Here is a 25,837-nt window from a genome sequence, read left to right as displayed (position 1 = left end):
TTCTTGGGCTGCTCCCGCGGCACATGGAGGTTCCCAGGCTAGGGGTCGAATCGGAGCTGTAGTCTCCGGCCTAAGCCAGAGGCACAGCAACGCGGGATCCGAGCCGAATCTGCAATCTACACCGCAGCTCACGGCAACGCCAGATCGTTAACCCACTGAGCAAGGGCAGGGACCGAACCCGCAACCTCATGGGTCCTAGTCGGATTCGTTAACCACTGCGCCACGACGGGAACTCCTATCGTCACTTTTTATTATAGATCCCATCCAAGATAGTCTTTACTGGAAAGGTAGAGCAGACTTACCAGTTTTTTCATGACTTAGCTACCTGGAAGTCAGATTCTATTTTCCCAAAGAAATAATGAGAGCAAAGCAGCAGAAGAAATGAGATTAGCTGGGGAGGGGAGGGAGATAAAAAGGAAATGATTCTCTAAGGTGGAAAGTTAACCCTTGGAAGAGAGGAAAAAGATAAAGAAGCAAAAAGCTATGATTGGGGCAGGGCAGGGAGGGGAAGACAATGATACAGATAAGACTAGAGAATAAAAGCTGTAAATGTTTAAAAAACTAGTTTTTTCCAGTGCTAAGATACAGGTGGGAAAAGATAAGGGAGGGGGTGTTTCTCAGCATCCTAGGGCAAGTTAAAAGGGGAGAGGATGCCAACGCAGGCCCGCTTTCCCCAAAGTTTGATTCACAGAACACTCATCACTTGAGATAATTCTTGGAAAATGGTTCTCCAGTCAGACAAGCTCAGGAAACACTGCATGCTGAGTCCTTCTGGAGGCTGAAATGTGCACCAGCACGCTGAAGGCTCTGCAGGATGAAACCCGCTTTGTGTTGTTCATTCCAGCACACCTCAGATGCACTTGGCCTCAGATCTCCACTTCAGAAAGCACATCCTGGAGAAGCTCTGTCCTAGGCAGCGTTAGCCAACACAGAGGTGTCACTGGTCCAAGCTGCCTTGCTTAGTTGTTCTGCCAACTTGGATCGGGAGCAGGCAGGAGCAAATAGCACTTGGACATCTGTCATTTGAAACTTGGGGAATATCTATATAAATCATGTCATAGGAATTTAAAATAGTGTTTCAATTTTACTGGTCTGGGATTTGTTTCGACTTGATAACTGAACAGGGAAATCACACATTCATCTAAAATATAATCTTTCTATACGTTAGCTTTTTTACACACACACCCCCAACCCAGTCTTTCTTAACCACAGTCACCTAAATTTAAAAACTCGACATCATCACTAACTCTCTTTTTTTTTTTTCTTTCTACAGCCGCACCTGCAGCATATGGAAGTTCCCAGGCTTGGGGTTGAATCAGAGGTGCAGCTGCCGGCCTCCGTCACAGACACAGCAACGCCGGATCTGAGCCGCATCTGTGACCTATGCTACAGCTTGAGGCACCAGATCCTTAACCCACTTAGTGAGGTCGGGGATCAAAGCAGCCTCACAGACACTATGTCGAGTTCTTAACCCACTGAGCCACAACGGGAACTCCCATCACTAGCTCCCTTTTACACTCTTTACCCAACTATGTCTTTTAACTTAATGTATACACCATTCAGACCATAGGGTAGATGTGTGGGAGGCCATCAGACACCTTGATGAATAAGAGCTGACGTGGTGTCTACAGCATATCACTCACCCACTGGTATAACAACTGTCAAAGAAGGAAAGGAGATGCAGCTGGTGTGGCTTGTTCTTATTAATCCCGGCTGGCTCCTGGTGACAGTGGCTTCCTCTTCCAGGTGCTTACTGCCACTGTTTTAATAACAGGCTCCTGAACCTGGCCACGATCAACATGTGCTCACTGGCATCAAACGAGTGTTCCTTGATGACAGAGCTTTTCTTAAACAAATACTTGTTGGAGTGGCTTGAATTTTGCAGGGAATTTACCTGTTCTCTCTCACGATTCAAATAGTCTTCTAAGGTGGCCCCCAACTATCTGGCTAACTTGCTTGCAGATTTTCTTGGGGCCCTTGTCCCTGTCTCCCTTGGCCAAGGGATTCAACAGCCTCTAGGGGTTTTGACCAGCTCCTGCTCTCCTACCCTGAGCTTCAATTCTTGACATGATTCGAAAATTGTTCCCTGGAATGGTTCTGCTTGCCATAAGTGGGGATGGAAGCTTCAGGACAGCTGGACCTGGGACTTAGGTTTCTTTAGTTAATTTCTCTGCAGCACTTTGCCCCAGCAGTGCTCAGAAATGGTTGATGGATACTCTGCTGTTTCCAGCTTCTCTTCTGGTCCAAGGAAGGTCACAGAGTCCCTCAACTTTGATGCAAGCTGTCAACTGCCAATATTCTTACTACTCAAACTTACTACAAGCAGATCCAGAGTTTATCTTGAGATGAAATGGACATGAGGCCTTTTAGAAATGGGCATACTCTGTCTCTTTAGATGAATTTCAATGGAATTTGGTATATAGAGAAGTTAGATGTTAGAAGTTAGACTATCGCCTGGAGGGTGATAGTCTAAAGATGTGAATTTAGGTATTCAGGATAAACTTGAGGTATCAAACTTCTATGCTAGATGCTAGATGCCCAAAATGCCAGATGTCTAAAAAATCACTTCCTTTCCTTCACCCCTCATTTCTCACATATTTGAGTGCACAGGAACGCACACACACACATGCACATACTCTCACACGCACACTCCCTCCCTCCATCTTCCCAGACCTCACCTGGTTGATAACATAGACGCCATAGTCCAACTGCTGACGCTGTAGGATTGGGTGCAAGTAATACAGCCAATACTTGAGGTGTTCCTGCCGATTGCGGAATGGAATGATGATAGCCACCTTGTGAGGAGAGGTGCAGTCCTTGGGGGTGTAGTGACCACCCATATTCACCTCCGGGTTCTGTTTCTCCACAAGCTTCAGGTCCACGGCCATGTTAAACTCAATCAGCATGGGGCCGACTAGAGAGGTGGAGGGAAGGAGAAGTCATCAGGCCACAGGACTCTGCAGGTGCCCAGGTTGCTGCCACAGGAAGCATCTCCTCCTGGGAGGCAGTGTGGCCATGGAAACGGCACTCACACTCAGCACTAGGGACAATGTCCATCACTAGCATGACCAACCATCCCAGAAAACCCTTCAGGACCAAGCAAACCACACAGCTGGTCACTCCCAGAACCAGAAGCCTTCCCAGAACCGACTCCCCTCAGACTCTATGTTGTTCAAGTGAAAAATGGAAATGGAGTAATTCCTGCTCAGACTTCCTGACAGGATGTTTTAAGGTTGAGAAATCACTTTCTCAGAAATCCAGGGGTCGAAACTTAACTGCCACTTCCCAGCTGTGTGGCCTTGGCCAAATGACTTACATCATCTCTCTGAACCTAACCTCGATGAGGGAAAGTGAATGAGTGAGAGAGAGAGAGAGAGAGAGAGAGAGTGTGTGTGTATGTGTGTGTGTGTGTGTGTGTGTGTGTGTGTTTAGGGGAGGTCAGTGCCAAGGAAATAAGTCTGAAATCAGAAGGCAGCAGAAAGTGGCATGAGTAACCCATGTCTCTGGAAGGGTCATAATGCACAGATGAAATGAGCAGGGACTGGAGGAACTGAGGGGGAACAGAGAGAAGACACAGGGGAAAGAACATCAAAGAAGAATGTTTAGTATAAGTAGGGAATGGAGGAGGAAAAGTCAGGAGTGACTCCAAAGTTGCTGGCCCAGGTGTTCCCATTATGGCTCAGCAGGTTACAAAATTGACTAGCATCCATGAGGATGCGGGTTTGATCCCTGGCCTCCTTCAGTGGGTTAAGGATCTGGCATTGCCATGAGCTGCGGTGTAGGTTGCAGATGTGGCTCGGATCTGGTGTTGCTGAGACTGTGACGTAGGCAGTGGCTACAGCTCCAATTAGACCCCTAGCCTGTGAACTTCCATATGCCTCGGGGTGGCCCTTGAAAGCGGAAAAAAAAAAAAAAAAAAAAAAAAAAGGTGTTGGGCCGGAAGTACATGGCCCCAAATGAGAGAACTAAGCTAGTAATAGAGTTCTTGGCCTAGAGGAAAAATTGATGAGATGAGGATGGTATAATTGGAGGTAGCAGCAGGTTAGGAGGAGAGGGAAGGCAAAAGTCAAGATGCAGAAATAGGCACGGAAGACACTGTCTCCTGAGTAGAAACAGGTGTGCCTAAGAAAGGCACACATCTAAGACATACTTCTCCACGTCTGAGCACTACCCCTCCCACAGCACACATGGTGAGGGCAGGAGAAAGATGACTGGCCCAGGAACACACAGGGAATTGGGGACAGAGCCAACTCTTGAACCCAGGCCTCCAGCATTCCCTGCAGGTCAGACTTTCTCAAAGTGGGTTTCAGGAAATACTAATCCCAGTAAGATGCTTAAGAACACATCCTCTCTCAAATAAGTTTGGGAAGCTTGCAGACTACATCTTGCTTCTGCAAAGTCATGATGCACACACCAAAGCTCTAAGAGGCTGTGCAGTCCAGGAACGCCTTCCACTTGATCTAACCCATCATTTCCCAAACTTATTTGGCCACAGAACCATTTTATCAATGAACACTTTGGGAACCATTACTCTAGTGTAACCAGCTTCACCTATGGAGCAAACTGTTTGTAAGAACAAAGGAAGGAAACAACATTACCGAGCAGAGGCCAGACGCTAACCACAAACCCAGAGCGAGTTCACCCGAAACATGCTGGTGAGAACCATCAAGGTCCAGTGTGTAGCCCTACGTCGCCTGGTTTTTGTTTTTGTTTTTCTTTCTTTTTACAGCTGCACCTGTGGTATATGTCAGTTCCCAGGCTAGGGGTCGAATCGGAGCTGCAGCTGCCTGCCTACACCATAGCCACAGCAATGTGGGATCCAAGCTATATCTACAATCTACACCACAGCTCACGGCAACGCCGGATCCTTAACCTGCTGAGTGAGGCCAGGGATCAAACCCGCATCCTCATGGACACTGTGTCAGGTTCTTAACCTCCTGAGCCACAACAGGAACTCCCCAGTTTGTTCATCAGTAGCATGTGGCTCTCCAAGCACCTCTTGTCTGGAGGGATCACGCACCCTCCCGAGATGAGGCAGCCCCAGAAAAGGAAGCTGTGACTCTTGCTCCTCTTGCCCATCAGCAGGTGTGGACTTGCTGCTTCTTCTCTCCTCTTCTGGATCCCCAGGATGCCACACAGCTTTCCTCCCTCTGAGGCTGACCCAGGTCCACTGTCACAGGGCCTGCTCCCATTAGTTCATTTTCTTCTGAGACGCTGTGCTGATGATATCATTCTTCTGCTAAAACCCTCCAGTGGCTCTAAGGCTGTGGTCTTGGATGATGTGGGACTAAGACTCTGAGCTTCGCAACCATACCCTGCAGTCTCAGCTCTACCTCCCTCCCAGTTCGTATAAACCATGCTTAGGTCCACACCTTTCTCTGCCAGAAATATCCTCCCTCTTTCCTTTAATGGCAAACTTTTGCATTGGGAGACCAGAAGCCCCAATCTGACCATGTCCTTTTTTTTTTTTTTTTTTAATTTTTTGCAAATGCAATATTTGGTTTTGGCTTGTGGTTGCCCTGTTTTTTAAGTATGCTAACCCCTTCCCATAATTGTGTGTTTTAGCCTGATGGTCCTGTAAGTTCAAACACTTCATTACTATATTAAAATTAAGAAGAGAGACATACATATAAACAAAAAGGGTTATTTACCTCCTGACATCCCTTGCCCACATTTTATGGTTTTGATGACTCTTTTTTATTTTTTTCTTTTTAATTTTATTTTGTTTGAAGCATGTTCATGATTAAATCTGTATGCTGGCTTATTTGAGTGACTGCTCTCTGATTGCAGTTTCCTCAGTCCTAGTTCTTCCTCTTCTTCTTCTTTTTTTTTTTTTCTTTTCTTTTTTCTTCCCTTTCCTTCCTTTCTTTTTGGTTTAGAGAAGCCCTTTCAATATTTCCTTTAACCTGGGTTTTGTGTTGCTGTATTCTTTAAGTTTTTGTTTGTTGGGAAAAATTTTTATTTCCCCTTCTATTTTAAATGATATTCTTGCTGGATAGAGTATTCTAGGTTGCATATTTTTTCCTTTGAGCACTTTAAATATCTCTTGCCATTCCCTCCTGGCCTGTAGTGTTTCTGTAGAGAAATCAGCTGATATTCTTATGGGGGTTCCCTTGTAGGTAACATTCTGGTTTTCTCTTGCTGCCTTGAGGATCCTCTCTTTATCACTAACTTTTGCCATTTTTATTATGATGTGTCTTGGTGTGGGTCTGTTTGGGTTCAGTTTGTTTGGGGCCCTCTGTGCTTCTTGTATCTTGAATCCAGTATCCTTTAGATTTGGGAAGTTTCCAGCAATAATTTCTTCAAATATATTTTCCATTCCCTTATCTTTTTCTACTCCTTCTGGAATTCCTATTATGCGTAGATTGGCCCGCTTTATATTATCCCATAGGTCTCTTATATTGCTTTCCAGTTTTTTGATTCGGTTTTCTGTCTGTTGACCAGATTGAGTGATTTCCATTATTCTATCTTCCATATCACTGATTCGTTCTTCTGCATTATTCCTTCTGGTTTTTACTGCCCCTAGTTCAGTTTGCATCTCTGCAAATGAATGTTCTAGTTTTTCTTGGCTCCTCCTTATATTTTCTAGTTCCTTTTTGAGGGTATCTGCATTACTGTTCATATCTTCTCTTAATTCCTTCAGTATTTTCACTATTTGTGTTTTGAACTCCAGGTCCGTCAGACTGCAGAGATCTGTTTCATTGTTGACTGTTTTAGGTGAGTTCTCCTGTTGGTTTGACTGGGGGTGGTTTCTCAGCTTCTTCATCTTGCTTGTTGTTTTCTCTCTCCTAAGGGAGTTGTACTCTCCATTATCGGGCAGTGTTTGCCTTGTCACTGCCGTGGAATATTTCCTGAGGGCTGGCGTTGTTGGTCAATCTTTTTTGAGGCAGTATGGCTTTTCTGGAGTGTTGATGGGGCTAACAGTGTTTCTTTGAAGCAAAGGAGGACTTCCTGAGGGCGGACAGGACTGGGAGGTCCACACCACGATGGTAGCAGATTTCACTTGGTCATGCAGAGCTTGCTCTGGTGTTTTTAGGCTGTGGGGTTCTTGCAGGGAGTTGGCGGTGTTGGGCAGCTGCTCTTCAGGGGTGCATCACCCCCTGGGGGCTGGAGCAGCTATCTGGGTCACTGAGAACCTAAGAGGCTCTTCCCTAGGGCAGCCCAACTCAGAAGGACAGCCTGAGAATGTAGGCGGATCTTTTCACAGTCTGGCCGAGCTTGTTGCAGCTTTTCTGGGCTGCAGGGGCTCTTCCAGGGGGCTGGTGGTGCTGAGCAGTTATTTCACGGGAGTGGGGCACCCCCTGGGGGCTTGGGCCCTTTTTTTTTTTTTTTTTGGCTTTTCTTTTTGGGGCCACATGTGTGGCATATGGAAGTTCTCAGGCTAGGGGTCTAATCGGAGCTGCAGCTGCCGGCCTTCATCACAGCCATAGCAACTCCAGATCTGAGTCAAGTCTGCAACCTACACCACAGCTCAGATCCTTAACCCACTGAGTAGGGCCAGGAATCAAAACTGAGCCACAAGCGGAACTCCCTGGCCTTGTCCTTTGGCTCTCCTCATTCCTGCAGAGCTCAGACAGCAGACCCACTGGGGGAGGAAGGGGGTCTTCATGGGCCCAAAAGCTCTGATCCCTCCCTGGCCACACACCTCCGTTTCTGGAGGAACAGAGGCCTTAAAGATGAGTCCCTCACGTGACTCCTGCTGACCTGGCTCCAGCCTCCCTGGGTGCCCTCAGGTGAGTAGTACTATGCTCCAGAACTAAGGGGTTAACGTGGCCCAGTTTTCCCCACACCTATCATCAGGATCAAGTGAGACAATCACTAAAATTGTGGCCTCTCAGGCCCTCTCCTAGAGAGTCTGATGCAGTAGATCTTGGAAGGGACCTGTGTAGATCACAAGGACCAGGTGATTTTTTTTTTTTTTTGTCTTTTTAGGGTCACACGTGCAGCACATGGAGGTTTCCAGGCTAGGGGTCAAATTGGAGCTACAGCTGCCGGCCTACACCACAGCTCACAGCAACACTGGATCCTTCAGCGACTGACTGAGGCCACAGATCAAACCTGAGTCCTCATGGATGCTAGTCAGATTCGTTTCCGCTGAGCCACAATGGGAACTCCAAGGACCAGGTGATTCTTACTGGACAAGTTGGGCAGCAGGGAGCTGGACCTCCCACCTTCACTGGCCTCGGGGCTTTCATGGAAATAGCCCTTTTCCACAAGGTTGGTAGACCTGGCTTGCTCAGCTCTCCAACCTTGGGCAAAGTCTTCTGGGAGGCCCTGCTGCACGGGGCACTTGTGAAAAACATGAAAAAAAGATCTATCATTGAGCCCTTCTCACTTCAGAGGGCCCCACAACAGCTGCACCCCATCCCCAGCCCGCCCCACCTTTGGTTCTGAAGGTGCTGCTAAACATAACTCGATTTTCAGGAACCCAAGAGTCATCTGGACTGTCACCCTGCCAGCTTTCTCACGCCTTCTGAAACCCACCCAGAAAACAGGAATTCACACTTGGTCTGCCCAGCCTCCCTGGAGCAGGCACCTGCAGGCTAGAAGCATCTAAATTTTGCCCCTTACGCAGTTCCAGGAAGGTGGTCCTGAGGTAGAGTTTTCTGGTCAGGAGAAAGGCTGCCTGGGCCTCAGTTTTCAACTCTACCAGTGACTTGCTGGAAGATCTTTGAGCAAGTACCATCTGCTCACAGGATGGTTTCCCATTTGTAAACTGCAGGGATTGGACCTCAAACGGACTCTTATTTAACCACCACCACCACCAAAGACCAAACTCATTTCTGCTCCAGAGGACCTTCAGCAACTGATAACACTGTCCACCCAATCATGGGAGCTGATAATCTGGGTGGTCCATCTTCCATCTCCCTTCTCCCTCCAACCCCAGAACACATACACACACAGAAAACAGGAATTCATGCGCGCACGCACACATGCTCACACATATAAGGTGCTAACAGCATATGACAATCCATCCATGGGCACTTACTCAAGAATCAAGCCAGAGTCTCTTCCAAAGGGTTTAATGTAAATGTTTTCTGTGGTGTGTCAAGGCCACTTTCAATTCATTTCAATCAATACTTTCTAGAGGGGTTCCTGCTGTGGCTCAGCAGAAATGAGCCCGACATGAGGATCCAAGTTCAATCCCTGGCCTTGCTCAGTGGGTTAATGATCCAGCATTGCCATGACCTACAGTGCAGGCCACAGACAAGGGTCGGAACTCACATAGGCTGGCAGCTGCAGCTCTGATTCGACCCCTAGCCTGGGAACTTCCATATGCCACAGAAGTAGCCCTAAAAACAAAAACAAAAACAAACAAAAAAAAACCTTTCTAGATGCTTTCTGTGTACCAGGCAGGGGAGGTGGGAGGTGATGGGACAGATGGGACAGCTCCTGACTTCCAGGAGCTCCCTGCTAAGCATGAGGCAGGACCTACGTGAAAACTACCCTGGATCAAGGCTGTTCAACAAATTGCTGTCCCAAAGGCTCTATGCAGAGTTTGATCACCGAACAGCCTCTTCTCATCCCCCTAACCCTCCCTGTGCCCCTCTAACGACCCTCTGTGTCTCCAAGCACCTGGAGCATGCTGACCCCCATCCTGCCCCTCTTGCTCAATCTGGCAATTCTTTCCCCACTTCTGTTCGTGAAGCTGCCACTGCTGTGAACCCTGCAGCTCACGCCCCTGAGATGAGTCTGTGCTCAGCAACCGTGGCAGCTCCAGACCTGGGGCTGAAAGTCTTTTGGGGTTCAGTGCCAGCTGGGAGGCCCACCTGCGGGCCCTGCACACCTCCTGCCACGAGGCACACCTAGCTCTGTCCTAATAAGAAAGTCCAGAGGGTTCAGGGTCCAGAAGGCCAGTGACCAGCTCTGCCCAGCACCATGCAGGCCTGCCAGCAGGTCTCAGAGCCATGGCCGCGGCCGTGGGCAGAGGCACAGGAAGGAAGCAGAGGCCTGAGGCTTCATGACAGTCCTCAAGCTGAGCCAAGTCCCCCTTGCTGTGTGGCGCATGGCGTGTGCTACCACAGGCCCTGGGCCCCGCTGGGCCGGCTTGTGTGTTTTCTTGGCTCTGGGAGCTGGGAAGCAGGGTTACGTAAGCAGATGAGCAGATGTGAGCATGTCCTGGGCTCCCCGCCCCTTGCTAAAACCCTGCCACGTGGGCCTCTCGGCTGGGAGTCTAGGTCATGGCCTTGCGTGTAAGACGCTCAATAACTTCAATGTGTGAGCTCAACTCAGACAAATTCCACTGCTCCCTTGCCCAGCACAGCAAACCCAAACACACACGTGCCCTGCCATCTAAAGTGCTGCGAATTTAGAGCCAGCCCCGCATAGACTCCCTGCCTTGCTTTTGTGCTGCCTGAACCCCTTGGTCATCTTCTAGGCTCAGCAAAACAGGCTGGAACATCTAGTCGCTGCTTCCCAACTGATCAGCCAATGGTTCAAGACAGTCCTTGGCCTGATGTGAGGTGGTGACAATGTTTCACCAGCCGGGCAAAATGGTCAAAGTCAAGATGATGTAGGTGGTCCTTCATTAAGCTCAACATAATCAATGTATCAGAATGTCCATGGCATGCTTCTGTTTGTTTGTTTGTTTGTTGGTCACACCCATGGCATGTGAAAGTTCCCAGGTCAGGGACAGAACTCTTGCCATAGCACTGACCCAAGCCAAAGCAGTGACAATGCTAGATCCATAACTCGATGAGCCAGCAGGTAATTCTGCTGCTGCTGCCTTTTTTTTTTGGAGTTTCACCAACGATATTCTATTTTATTTTTCTTTCTATGGCCACACCTGCAGCATATGGAAGTTCCGAGGCTAGGGGTCCAATCGGAGATGCAGCTACAGGCCTATACCACAGCCACAGCAACACTGGATCTAAGCCTATGCCACAGCTTGTGGCAATTCCAGATCCTTAATCCACCAAGCGAGGTCTGGGATCGAACCCACATCCTCAGAGTTCCTGTTGTGGCATAGTAAAAACAATCCAACTAGGAACTATGAGGTTGAGGGTTCAATCCCTGGCCTTGCTCAGTGGGTTAAGGATGTGGCGTTGCTGTGAGCTATCGTATAGGTTGAAGATGTGGCTGTGGTGTAGGCCGGCAGCTGTAGCTCCAATTAGATCCCTAGCCTGGGAACCTCCCTCCATATGCCGTGAGTGCGGCCCTAAAAATAAAAAAAATAAAATAACCCACATCCTTGCAGACACTATGTCAGGTTCTTAACCCACTGAGCCACAACAGAAACTCTGAATTCTGCTTCTTACTCTTTAAACATCAAAATCCCCTTTATTTTATGAAATAATCACATGGATTTTGATGTTGGAGCCTCCAAGTTAAAAATTTTTTTTCCTGGGCCATGAAATTAATATATTTGGGAACTAGACAGTGCCTAGAGCTTTGTGGTTCAAAAAGTTGAGATGCTGGAATCCCTCCCTTGGCCAGGCCTCCGATGTAACGGTATAGCAGCCCCTCTTCAAAGCATCCCTTCCCCTCCTCTCATCCCCACCACAGTACTGTTCCTCAGGCACAGGTGGGTGAGCCATTTTTCTCTGTACCAATTTTCTGAAGGCCAGATATGCACTGGAAGCTGAGCCAGGCACTACCAAATCCCCAGGCTTGGGAACAACAGCTGTCTACCGTGGTCCGAACAACACACAATGCACCTTATGACCCCTTAGACTAGAAAAGAGAAGCGCTGTCTACTGCACGGGCCTCAGCCCAAATCTTCTCTCTAGTCCTTCAGGGTAGAGAAGCTCTCTAGAATTCCCCAAGGACTTCATTATAACCAATCCAACAGCTACGTGGCCGCGGCTCAAACATCACCTCCCCTAGGAAGCCTTCTGGGACCACTCGAGATTGGTTCTTACTCTCCTCTACCTCCATTAAAACTCACAGCACCACATCCATTCAACCATGCACCTGGTTAGCACACACCACATGCCAATTGGTGGCGGGCATGCAGCAGTGGGGCTGGGTTAAGAAGTCTTTGCCCTTGGTGGGGAGGGAGACCTGCAAAGCAAACAATGACAGAGAGGGAGACAATGGTGGGAACAGCTGAAATGGCACAAAGGAAGGGGAGTCAACACTGGAGCCAAGGAACAGAGGCAAGAAAAGCTTTGCAGAGAAGCAGATTTGTTTCTCTGCAGTTCCTCTCTGGGAGAACTGTGAGTGTCCACTTGGCTGCCATGGACACAGAATATGCCCACAAATCTTAGCTGAGGGGATGGTGCACAGCTATTCTCCCTGCCACTGAGAGAAGTGACCAAGAGGATGTCTATAAAACTCAAGAAAACTTGATGGAAGAGCACAGGACAGAGAGCCACCAGATGGGACTGCTCAAGGCTCATGTTAACTATTTCTCATTAGGTTTTAAAATCTAACTCGTGGAGTTCCTGCTGTGGCATAAGGGGATCAACAGTGTCTCTGTAGCAGCAAGAACATGGGTTTGATCCCCGGCCCAAAGCAGCAGGTTAAGGATCTGCATTGATGCAGCTGTGACATAGGTTGTAACCCTGACTTGGATTCGATCCCTGGCCCAGGCACTCCATATGCCACATGGCAGCCAAATGAATTAAAATAAAATAAAATGTAATTCACAAAGGTGTCAAAAGTACTGGAAATGATTTGTTTCTTTTCTTTTTGTTTTTTAGGGCTGCAACCAAGGCATATGAAAGTTTCCAGGCTAGGGATCAAATCGGGGCTGTAGCCGCCAGCCTACGCCACAGCCACAGCAACTTGGGATCCGAGCTGTGTCTTCAACCTACACCACAGCTCACAGCAACGCCGGATCCTTATCCCACTGAGCAAGGCCAGGGATCAAACCTGCATCCTCATGGATCCTGGTCGGGTTTGTTAACCGCTGAGCCACAAAGGGAACTCTCTGGAAATGATTTGTCTCTTAAACCAGATGTTCAAGGTATTTTTCTTTATACCTTTGGGTATATCTTTAAACTTGAACAGTAAATATTTAAAAATATAACCCAAGGACAAGAACAGTGATTGCTCCTTCGTTCCTTTCTCAATAAAGATGTGTCTTCCAAAATAAGACTTCAAAACATACAACTCCATGACCAGAAAACAGGAATAATCTATTCCAAAGGCTGACTTGCTATGTCTCGGGTCCACTGCATGTAGAACACAAGTTCAACACCCACTGTTCTTTCTGCCAGATCACCATCCAAGCCACTACTAGACCCAGGGAGGAAAAATGTTTTTCAACAGGAAGCAGAGAACATTTGTGGTCTCAGAACGCTGCATTTGGGGGCACAGAGAAAAACAAAGTATGCACTCAAAAAATAAAAGCCTGCTAGAGGAGGTCTGCAGAGCAGAGCCCAGGTGGCCAAGCGAAGCTGAACCAGTCAGGTACAATGGGGCCAGCGGCTCCTCCGTCCATCTCTGGGGAGAGGAGTGGCCCTGCCATGTGCTGAACTGCCACACATTGTAGGTCTTCCAAAGCATGACCCGAAAAGGACCCAGCCGGGAAGGAACCTCAGTGGAACTGCCTTTGCTTGTACACTGCTCCCTCTCCCACTAAATTCCCACCCAGCTTTCAAACGAAGGCCAAGCAGTCTCCTTTTCTTTATTGCATTGGCTTTCAAGATATGACTGAGGTTTCTATTGCAGAGGCTCACAAACTGGGGACTAGACGAAGAATCATCCGGGGGAGCCTGTAAAACTGTAGATTCTTGCATCCTACTCCCCAGAGCTTTTGAGTCGGTAAGTCTGGGTCTGGGGCCCAGAACTCCACCTTTTCATAAGTGCAGGTCCCTAGACTATATTTTGAGAAATGTAGGTTTTCAGGCTCACCTGTTAATCACCACCTCCCTCCCACCATGAAACTCTTTAAGAGTGAGGCACCAAGGAGCTCCAGTCGTGGCTCAGCAGTTAACGAACTTGACTAATATCCATGAGGATGCAGGTTCGATTCCTGGCCTCGCTCAGTGGGTTAAGGATCCAGCATTGCTGTGAGCTGTGGTGTAGGTCTCAGATGCAGCTCGGATCTGGCGGTGGTGTGGCTGTGGCATAAGCCATAGGCTGGTGGCTTCAGCTCCAATTCAGCGCCTAGCCTGGGAACCTCCATATGCGGCAGGTGCAGCCCTAAAAAGACAATAAAATAAAATAAGACAAAATAAAGAGTGAGGCACCAAGAAAAACAACTTACACCCAGGAACTACTGTGTATTGTTGCTCTGTTTCACTTTTGGTTTTTGCAAAGGAACAGATGTAATAGCAATGCTGGACTGCAGCATCTGAATATCTAACACTTCTCCAATCTTAAGTTTACAAGCTACCGTTTATCTTTTTACCCACCCCACAGCAGTGACCCAAGCCTCTTCAGTGACAATGTCAGATCCTTAATCCACTGTACCACAGGGGAACTCCTATGTTGACCCTTTTTATGGTAAATATTCTTTTTTCTTTTTTTTTTTAGGGCTACACCTGTGGCATATGGAAATTCCCAGGCTAGGGTTCAAATCAGAGTTGCAGCTGAAGCCCATGCCACAGCCACAGCAGCGCCAGATCCGAGCTGCACCTACGACCTAGACTACAGCTTGCAGCAACGCTGGATCCTTAACATACTGAGTGAGGCCAGGAATCGAACCAACATCATGAATACTAATCGGTTTCCTAACCTGCTGAGCCACAACGGGAACTCCCAGTGCATATTCTTATAAATTAACTCACAAGCCTTTTCGAAGTGGGTAAGGGAACATTCCTTCAAAGCTCAAACTTTGAACTTCAAAGCTTTGCCCAAATCCCTCAGGCTAATTGGCCCCTGTTCCATATGCTCACAAACCCCCTTTAAGAACCAACATTACAACCTTTACAAGCCCATATTCGAACCCTCAAGGGGTTCAAATGCTTCTCCTGCCTGCTTCTCCAGCAGACCCTCATTTCCTTGAGGCAGGAGTTGTGTCCCATTCTTTTTCGTACTTGGGATGGTTTCTGGCAGAACAGGCTGCACAAATGTGTGATGACCCCATGACACTTGTTCAACTACAAGAAGCTAAACTAATAGCAGAGAACCATCTTGCTATTAGATGCATGAGAATCTAGATTGCTGCCCTAATGACACACCTACAACCAAGGCAACCAAGGGCAAGAACACTCTCCTTTCTGGGCTCTAAGGATGCCTTTGGTTTCCTGGTATAGCACCTGATTCATGGTCTCAGGCATGTCCTTCACCCTCAATTTCAAATCAGTTTCCTCCAGATTCTGGCCTATAATTTGTGACCTCATGGCAGTGGACAGCCTAACCTCCTAATGAAAACGTTGCTATTTCCTCACTTAAACCTCACACTGCCACATCAAAGAGACCTTCACCAAATACCACTTGTTCCTTGAAAGAATAATTCCAAAGCTCAAAGTCTAATGGGTCATACGAAAAGCCTTGGGTGGTCACTCAGTCCAGGTTACCAAGGCCTAAATCTAAGGGAGCAAAGTCAGGGTCAGATACCATCACCTCAAAGGGTCAGGATCCACCTCAAATCAGACCCCTGGATAATCCTGGCAAACTGCAGGGACCTTGAGAATTCCATTTCAGTCCCAGGGTTAGGCGTGAGGGAAATTGAAGGCCAGAGAGACTGACAGATGCCTTCCTTTTTTTTGTTTTTTGGTCTTTTTAGGGCTGCACCTGAGGCATATGGAGGTTCCCAGGCTAGGGGTCAAATTGGAGCTGAAGCTGCTGGCCTATACCATAGCTACAGCAATGCCACATCCAAGCTGCATCTGCAACCTACACCACAGCTCACAGCAATGCTGGATCCTTAACCCACTGAGCGAGGCCAGGGATTAAACCTGCATCCTCATGGATGCTAGTCAGATTTGTTTCCACTGAGCCATGACGGGAACTCCTGACAGACGTCTTCAAGGTCACTCCTGGATTTGCAAAAGAGCTGTCCTTACCTTCTCCTTATTAATCCCTTAGGGTTCTGTTGTTCATGGATGCATCTACACAGCAGACAGCAGATTGCAGCTCACGTGTGCCCTCTTCTCCCTCCCCTGTGCCCATGGAAATTCTGTCTCAGAATTCTTCTCAGCCTAGAGTTCCAGCAAGCTACCAGCTGATCCAAGGTAGCATAAAAGTGAATCTGTTATGACCTCACTGATCTAAACCCTTCTCAAGGAGTTCACTGGTGGCCTAGCAGTCACAGATCTGGCATAGTCACTTCTATGGCTTGGCTTTCGTCCCTGGCCCAGGAACTTCTGCATGCGGTGGGTGTGGTCAAAAATAACAAACTCTTCTCGAGTGTATTTCTAACATACATGGTCATGGCTCAGAATTCAGGAGGACAGTAGAAAGAGAGAGAGAGAACACTGGGGAACCCTGGGAGATCCCAGAACTGGGGGCAGAACAGTATGCATCTGTCCTAGGGTGACCCAAGGAGGTTTCCACCAGCAGTGAAACCACAGAGATGCAAGGCCTGAGGTCAGGAAGCTGTGCCCAGGGATCAAGGCTTTTAAAGCCCAGTAAACAGGATTCCCAGCATTGGTCCTCTGGGGGAAAACTGTCCCAGGAGGAATTTCTGCTTTGTCTGGTTCCAGCCCAAAGCTGATTTCCTCCTCACCCAGCCCTTCTCCTGACTGGCGGTCCTCCCACCCTCCCTCCACTGGAATTTGTAGAAACTGCTGTCTGCCCACAGTTATCACTATCAGAAATGGCTCTGGAGGCCAACATGCCTGGAAATTCTGTTAGCCCCAAGAAGATCTTGAAGCATCTCCTTCCTCTTAGAACTAAAGCACTTCTGGAAGGGGCAATTTGAGCCTTTCAGAAAGGATTAGATGATACAGGCCCTGGGTGTTATTTTAAGACCTTCCCCTGGAGGCTGAAGCAGCCTTCCTGCCTCCTCTGGGCCCTATACTCTCAGCCTGGAGTCAGTTGCCAGTGCATAGCCTGGGGCCGCCACTGGAGAACTGCAGGCCCAGGATAGCAGCAGCCAAAATTATCTCCATTCCTCTCCTGATTACTTTCCCCTCCTCAGGATGTGGGGGAGAACACTTTGCTCTGCACTTTCTTAGTCCATTCGTTAGGAAAGATGTGGAAAATTGACACACAGTTTTACAGGAACCAAATACAATTTCCAAGGGCAGCAGCATGGTAGCAAACATCACAGACCAGGGTTCCAATCCCTGCTCTATCTCTGAAAAGCCACAGGCATATTTCACAACCTCTGAACCTTGTCTGTGATAAAGCATAGTCTCTAACACACAGTACGCCTCTATTTGCTGAATAAATACATGGATAATATTCATACATGGGCTTTACACTGTAAGAGGCAAAGTCATTCTTAATAGAATTCAGTAGTGGCTAAGAAGTCATAAGACAGACTGGGTGCTGAAGAGAATCAGCAGCGTTCAGTTATACCAGCCCATCTAAAATGTGGAGGGACGAAGGGTTTTAACACAGTGACAGAAAAAAAAAAAAGTAGTGGTGAGAATGCACAAAGCAAAGGGGAAAAAAGTCTTCCGTGCAAAAAAAGAGAGCAAGGCAAAGTGAACAGACTGATGACAGGTTCAGATAAGAAATCTGCAACGTCTGAGACCAGCAAGTGATATCAAGATGTATAAAGAAATCTTGCATGTCATTAAGAAAAATGAGCCCCCTGTGAAAAAAACAGCCAAAGGATTATTATGAATAAGCAATTTACTGAAGAAGAAACCCAAAGGCCACCAGGCATATGAAGAGATGTTCCAGCTCATCTTTAATCAGAGAAAAGCAAGTTAAAACAAGAGCTCTCCCAGCATCTCTACTCATTTGGCAAAAATTAGGAAGTTGATTAATGCCAAGTATTTGCAGAGGTACGGAGACGTTCTTGCTCTGCTGATGGAAACGTAAATGAAGGTAGCCATTCTGGAGCCATATCTGGCACTCCCGAAGAAAAGTAAATACACACACACTCGTCTGGAAAGGACATGTGGAAGGCTGTTCTTTACAGCAGTTATTTGTGAAGGCAGTGTTGGAGGCAATGTGGGAGTCTATGATTAATAAAGAGAGAAAACTAGGATAAACACCACAGACACTAGATTACACACAGCAACATTGGATGGATCTTGAAGTCAAGGGTGAGCGTCTAGAGCCCAGCTCTTGGTTTCTACATGCTATTCTCTTCTAAAAAGAACTACTGCTCATGGGAGAAGTGGCTGATTCCAGAGCTGAGTCAGAGAATGAACAAGAGGAGCCTGGGACATCTTGATTTGCTTAACAACAACAACAAAAAAATGCTCAAAGAATGATGGGATGTCCAAAATGACAGGAGTTAGTTAGCATGAAGGGGATCTCACTGGCCAAATCTGGGACAGGCTGAGCCTCAAAATAAATAATGCTAGTGAAGGATTATGAGCTATTAAATAAAGTATGAATCTGTAAGTCTGCACTAGTATATGAATTCATAGGGGAGAAGGGAAAGCTCTTCCTTACAGGGAGATGCCAGCTCATAAATGTGGAAGCAATGATAGAATTAGCTCACCAACCACCACTTTAATAACTGATTCAAGTAAGAATCATCAATAGGTGCTAAAAACCAATGGATGAAAGTTTGAGATATTTGTATAATCTCAAAGTAAATGCCCATAAGACACATCTTAATTAAAACAGATAAAGTAGTAATCTTGATAATGAACAAACAGCAGACACCACCATATTGAAATGATCAAAGTTCACATGGCCAGTATGAAATGATATTATGCATTGAGAAGAACTCAGCAACTTTCATGTGGTCTTCTTGCCAAAAGAACATCACCTCAAAAACAAAAGAGAGTTCCGTTGTGGCACAGTGAATTAAGGATCCATTGTTGTCACTGCAGCGACTTGGGTTGCTGCTGTGGATAGGGTTCAATCCCTGGCCTGGGAACTTCCATGTGCCATGGGTGTGACCAAAAAAAGTGCATAACCTGAACCTCACCACAAGGAAACATCAGACAGACTCAAATTGAGGGGCCTTTACAAAATAACTGGCCTGTATTCTTCAACAATGTCAGTGTCATGTAGTACAAAGAAAGACTTGGGAAATGTCCAGATTAAGAGATTGAAGAGACATGATGACTGACTAAATGTATGCTCTTCAATTTTCTTCTATGACAAGGACATTGTTGGGACAACCGACATCTTCATAAGGTCTGTAAATGAGATAACAGAAAATGTTCAATGTTGACTTCCTGATTTGATCATTATACTATGATTATATTAAAAAAAGATCCTTGAGTTCCTGTTATGGTACAGTGGGTTAAGAATCCAACTGCAGCAGCTTGGGTTGCTGCGGAGGTGTGGATTTGATCTCTGACCTGGCGTAGTGGGTTAAAGGATCTGGCAGTGTCATAGCTACACCCTAGGTTGCAGCTTCAGCTCAGATTCAATCCCAGCCAGGGAACTTACATATGCCATGGGTGCAGCCATGAAAAAAAAAAAATTGTTTTTTAGGAAACATATTGAATATTTAGGGGTAAAGGGGCATGTACACACACACATGGACAGTAAGAGAGAAGAAAAAAGCAAATGTAGTAAAAAAAAATTTTTTTTCTATTTAGGGCTGCACCTGCAGCATTTGGAAATGCCGGGGCTATGGGTCAAATCAGAGCTGCAGCTGCTGACCTACGGACAGCTACAGCAACACCAGATCCAAGCCAAGCCACATCTTTGACCTATGCCACAGCTTGCAGCAACTCCATATCCTGAACCCACTCAGTGAGGCCAGGAATTCAACCCGAATCCTCACTGACACCATGTCAGGAACTCCTAAAATGTTAACATTTGGGAAATTTAGGGGGATCCAGAGGAGATCCAAAAATTCTTTGTATAATTCCAGCAACTTTTCTGTAAGTTTGAAGTTATGTCAAACTTTTTAAAAATTGGAAAAAAAGAAAAAAGAAAAGGAAAGCTGGGTGAAAAAAATTAGAATCAAAATGAGTTATATTAAAACACCATTTACATAAGTTAAAAATACATGTGCATATACTGTATGATCCATTTATATGGTATTTTCAAAAAGATCAAACAACAGTAATGATCAGTGGCTAACAGGGGTGAAGGGTTGGAGGAAAGTGTGACTACAGGGGGATTTCTGGGGGTGATAGAACTATTTTGTATCCAGACTGTGGTGGTGGTGGTTTTTTATATATTCCATCTATATACACATATTAAAATTCATAAACCTATAAACCAAAAAAGGGCCAATTTTACAGTATGTTAATCTAAAAAAATAAATCTTTTAAACTAAAAATTGCATGTTGGAGTTCCCATTGTGGCGCAGCAGAAACCAATCTGACTAGAAACCACGAGGTTACAGGTTCAATTCCTGGCCTCGCTCAGCAGGTTACGGATCCAGCGTTGCCATGAGCTGTGGTGTAGGTCACAGACGCGGCTCGGATCTGGGGTTGGCGTGGCTCTAGTGTAGGCCGGTGGCTACAGCTCCAATTAGACCCCTAGTCTGGGAACCTCCACGTGCTTCAGGTTCGGCCCTAGAAAAGACAGAAAGACAAAAAAAAAAAAAAAAAATTGTATGTGTATGAATCAGTGGCTCCCATTTGGCAAGAGAAAAAAAAAAAAAAAACACGTATTACATACTTTAGAATGGTTGCCCATGGTAAGGGTAGGAAATGGAAGTGGGAATGAGGATAAAATAGAACAAATAAGGCAAAAGAGTCCTTGATGATAACAGTCCATGAAATAAAGTGTTGGCTGACTAGATGGAAAGAAAAAAAGTACAGAAGGAAATAAATGGGGGGTGGGGTGGAAGATGGAGCTGGAGGTGTCCTTTCAGAGCTGTACAGGGGAGAAATGAGCCCTGAGCTCTGGACCAGACCAAGGTCTCTGAAGGAATTCTGAAACACTGTGAGGATGGATTCATCCATCATGACAGCTGGACACCCTCCAACATTAGAGTACAACTCACTTCCCTGCTCTGACTTCTGACTGACCAGTTGCCAGCTTATACTATGGCTTCCCTTATGGTGCTGAAAGCTGCCAGAGACTTTTAAGCCACTTGACAACAGTTCCAATCTTCCCAGTAGCAAAGCAACTTAGCATTCCGGAATGCAGATAAGTCTCAGGGGAGTTTTATTGCTGAGTCAGCTGATCAGTTTTGGAGCCCTGACTGCATTTCTGGATCTGCGATGCTGGTTACAAGTATCCCCTTCTCTCTCCAACTAAAACCAGACCTTGGACTGTGGAGAGCCTGCTGCCCTGTGGGCCATCTGGGTGATCAGTCAGCCATGCACTCCTAGCAATCTCTCTTGGGCAGCAGGACTACTTTAAATGCAGCCAGCTTCAATTTCTTCCTCTAAGCAATGGAGATAATAATGTGTTCTCTTCACAAATACATACATATCACAGTGCTTAGCACTAATAAATGTTCCATAAATATTACTTTGTACTAACAGATATTCAAAAATATTACTTTGCCTTCCCCAGTGACTCCCAGAACTCCAAAGTCCATACGTTATTACAACTCTATAATGACAAGTGGCTAAAATTTCACATTTTTTTTTCTTTTTATGACCACACTGGTGGCATGTGGTAGTTCCCAGGCTAGGGGTTAAATCAGAGTTGCAGCTGCCAGCCTACATCACAGCTACAGCAATGTGGGAGATGAGATGCATCTGCAACCTATGCCATAGCCTGTGGCAACGCTGGAACCTTAACCCACTGAGCAAGGCCAGGGATGGAATCCGCATCCACATGGAACTACGTCAGGTTCTTAACCCACTGAGCCAGTGGGAACTCCTAAAACTTCACATTTCTACTCTAATCCACCAACATCGATGATAGGTTTAGAAAAGAGTCTAGGACCTCAAAGGGTCCTGTGGATATGATATAAGGCTTCTTCCAACATATGAGGGTTGCATAGCAATTCTATTCATATTTCACTGTCAGGAACAAGTACTAAAGTGTTAAAAAAAACAAACAAACACTAGCTTAGAAAAGAACACACACAAAAATATTTTTTACAATCCTGGGATGATGAAGACCTTTGTAAGTGTAAAAACAACCTGAAGTCATAAAGGAAAAGAGAGAATTAAATACTTAACACTTCTTTATGGTCAAAGATACCAGAGATTAAGTTAAAGACACATGACAGATGAAGAGACCATATTTGCAAATGACATATAATAAAGGAGAAATATCCATAGTATTAAAAGCGTCTACAAATATATTTTTTACAATAATAGAAAAGTGGGGAAAACATCAACGAGTAATTTACAGAAGAAATACAAATGGCCAACTAACACATGAAACATCAATAGTCAGAGCAAGAGACTAAAGCAAGATACCACAACTGACCATCATATTGGCAAATGTGAAAAGACTGATAATATCCAGGGCTGGCATGGATGTGGGAAATAGGACACTTTTCTTTTTTTTCTTTTTTCTTTTTTGTCTTTTTGGGGCCACATATGGAGCTTCCCAGGCTAAGAGTCTAATTGAAGCTATAGCCACCGGCCTACACCACAGCTCAAGGCAACGCTGGATCCTTAACCCACTAAGCAAGGCCAGGGATTGAACCCACAACCTCATGGTTCCTAGTCAGATTCGTTCCTCTGCGCCATGATGGGAACTCCAAACAGGCACTTTTCCTACACTGCTAATGAGTATAAATTGGAGGGCAACCTGACAGTATCTCTTAAAATATTAAAAGGACATGATTTTTAGATCTCAAATCAATAACCTAATCTTCCACTGTAAAAAGGTTTTTAAGAAAAAGAAAAGTAAACTAAGCTCAAAGATAAAGCAAAACAGAGGGAAGAAAATAATAACGATTAGAAGAGAAATTAATGAAATAAGAGATCAGAAAAATAATAGAGAAAAATCAATGAACCCAAAGTTGGCTCTTTGAAAAGATCAGCACAAATGACATACTTGTGGCTAGACTGACTGAGAACGAGAGTGAGAGAGAAGAATCAAATTGCCAAAATCAGAAATGAAAGCAGAAATACCCATACCAACCTTAGAGTATTAAAAAGGAATATAAGGGAATATTATGAACAAATTATTGCCAACAATTAGATGACTTAGATGAAACAGAAAAATTCCTAGGAAGGCACAAACTACCAAAACTCACTCAAGAATAAAAAGAAAATCTGAATAGACCTGTAACAAACAAACAAATTGAATTAGTAATCAAAAAGCTTCACACAAAGAAAAGCCCAGGCCAAGATGGCATCACTAGTAAATTCTACCAGATTCTTCTTTAAAGAAGAAGTAATATTAATCCTTCACAAGCTCCCCCTAAAATTGAAGAGGAGGAAACCCTTCCCTACTTATTCTGTGAGGCAGTGTTAACTTTGGTACTGAATTCAGATAAAGACATCATGAGAAGGATGAGAAGAAAAACTACAGATGACTTACCAATGATACCTCAGCAAAACTGAGTAAGAAAACTCTGCAGGAGTTCCCATTGTGGTGCAATAGAAACAAGTCTGACTAGTATCCATGAGGACGTGGGTTCCATTCCTGGCCTCATTCACTGGGTTAAGGATTCAGTGTTGCCATGAGCTGTGGTGTAGGTAGCAGACGTGGCTTGGATTCTGTGTTGCTGTGGTTGTGGTAGGCCTGAAGCTGTAGCTTCTATTCAACCCCTAGTGTGGGAACTTCAAATGCCACAAGTGCAGCCCTAAAAAAAACAAAAAAACAAAAAACAAAAACCCTCTACAGGTCAATATCTCTTATGAATAAGAATTCTTGACAAAATATTAGTAAACTGAATCAAGCAGAATATATAAAAGGGATGATACACCACAACGAAGGATTCAAGTTTGATCTATTGGAAAACCAATCAATGTATAATATACCATATCAATAGAATGACAAATGACAAAAACCACATAATCATCTCAACACACACAGAAAAGCATTTGACAAAATCCGTCAACACCTACTCCTGATAAAAACACTTAACAAACTAGGAACAGAAGGGAACTTCCTCACCTGATAAAGAGCATCTGCAAAAACCCCATTACTGACATCATACTTAAAGGCTCAAAAGACCATGTTTTTCCCCTGAGATCAGAAACAAGATAAGGATGTTCTCTCTTACTGTATCTATTCAACATAGTGCATGCAGGATGTCCTAACCAGGACAATCAGGCAAAAAAAAAAAAAGAAGAGCTGCTGTAAGAGTTAACGAAAATAATGCCCATGTAGCACTGTTTCCATGCTTGGCACGTAGTAACTGCTGAGTAAGCACCATCTGCTGTGGGAGTGGCTGCTGTGGTTACGCTGGAGCCTGGAACCCCACATTCATAGCCGCTCCCACCGACCGGGTTTTCAAGCTGACCCATTTACTTGTGATTGGGAGACTAGAAATTGGAATTGCTGGAAGGCTCGGGGGATATAAACATGTCCAGTAAGATTCAATCCTGGCTCAGGGTTCACTCACAGTTGCCCAGCTGTGTGTGGCTGTCCCTGGTGGGGATGGCACTCAGCTGCCCTGCAGCCAGGCCATTAAGCTGTATTAAGCAGGAGCAGTGAGGCAACACCTGAACTCCCAGGCAGAGACAGACTCCAGAGAATATCCAGGCTGAGCCCTCATCTCATTTTATAGATGGGTAAAGTGAGGCTCAGTAAGAGAATGTGACTTCTCTCAGATCACCCAGGAGGCTGGTCCAGACCTGAATGGAAGGGCTTGCCATCCTGGCTTCTAACATCAGCCCCTGCGTAAAGCCAGGCGAGCTACAGACCTTTGCCTTAGTTTTTCTAACAGTATACCAGGCACAACCCCAACCTGAGCCTACCTATATCCAACCCCATTTTTTTAAAAAAAAATATAGTCCTTCATGGGCATTCCCATTGTGGCTCAGTGGGTTAAGAACCTGGTTAGTATCCATGAAGATGTGGGTTTGATCCCTGGTTAAGGATCTGGCATAGCCATGAGCTGTGGTATGGGTTACAGATGTGGCTGGGACCCCGAGTTGCTGTGGCTATGGTGTAGGCCAGCAGCTGCAGCTCTGATTAGACTCCTAGCCTGGGAACTTCCATATGCCGCAGGTGCGGCCCTAAAAAGCAGAAAGAAAAAAACAACAAAAAAAAATAGTCCTTCTCACCTCCTAAGACTTCACCAAATATGCAAACTCTCCCACCAGCTCCTCCCTCTGACCACTCAGCTATCTGTAGTCTGTGATAGTCTCTCTCAGGACATTGACAAGCAATGTCCACTTGGAGACGGGCAGGCTGTGGATCCCCACAGAATCCTGGTACGCCTGACCCCTGGCAACCTGCACTCCAAGTTCCCAGTGTTGTAGATTCAACAAGATGGAGGCCTTCTCTTTGTGGCCTGGGGTAGGTCTATAGAGATAAACCAAGCCATCCTCTCTACCAAAGCTGGCTCCAGGCTAAACCCTGTCCCTAAACTGCAGTCACAGTCTCACACCTTTTCTTCCTCCTCTTAACTGCCCCAGGGCAGAAGGGAAAAAAAAAACAAAACAAAAAAACAGCATTTGAAAAAATTTTTACTTGGAAGCCTACTGTGTTGAAGGTATGCCTCTGGTGCCCAAGGGGATTGTTCAACATTAATCAAAAGACAAAGTACTGCTATTACAAAGTATCTCCTCTGTTCAACCCTTTTATCAACCTTCTGAGGTAAGAATTTGCTCCCCACTTTACACAGCAAGTCCTGCCATGGGTCCCCCAGGAACAGTATGCTGGACAGCAGTTCTGGCCTGGGTCCAAATGGACCCAGAGAGTACCCTGTTAAGTCACAGCTGACTGCTGTGGAATGGAGAATAGAGGCCACCAGGGGTGGCTACAAAAAGGAGGGAGCAGCTGTCACGGGTTGAATGCACCTGTCTACTGAGTGTGTAAAGCTTCGGTCACTGAAATCACTAGCTCTGAAAGTCATCCTAACATGTATGCA

At 45.8% G+C, this 25,837-nt stretch overlaps 1 protein-coding gene across 1 annotated transcript in view; it reads right to left on the bottom strand.

Moving 5' to 3' along the window:
• B4GALT1 (beta-1,4-galactosyltransferase 1) overlaps nucleotides 1-25,837 on the bottom strand; it is a 63,735-nt gene that overhangs the window by 25,558 nt on the left and 12,340 nt on the right. The window contains exon 2 of the mRNA XM_003130680.5: nucleotides 2,679-2,914. Within this exon, the coding sequence (XP_003130728.2) occupies nucleotides 2,679-2,914 (236 nt within the window). The remainder of the gene's footprint in view (nucleotides 1-2,678; nucleotides 2,915-25,837) is intronic.

The sequence above is a fragment of the Sus scrofa genome, chromosome 10 (genome assembly GCF_054392235.1).
Source record: "Sus scrofa isolate SSC_HxYL_T2T_F1_AM1 chromosome 10, Sscrofa_HxYL_maternal_Yorkshire_Landrace_v2.0, whole genome shotgun sequence".
Taxonomy (NCBI): domain Eukaryota; kingdom Metazoa; phylum Chordata; class Mammalia; order Artiodactyla; family Suidae; genus Sus; species Sus scrofa.
The sequence above is the reverse complement of the archived record's forward strand: the minus strand, read 5'-3'. Positions and strand labels throughout refer to the sequence as shown.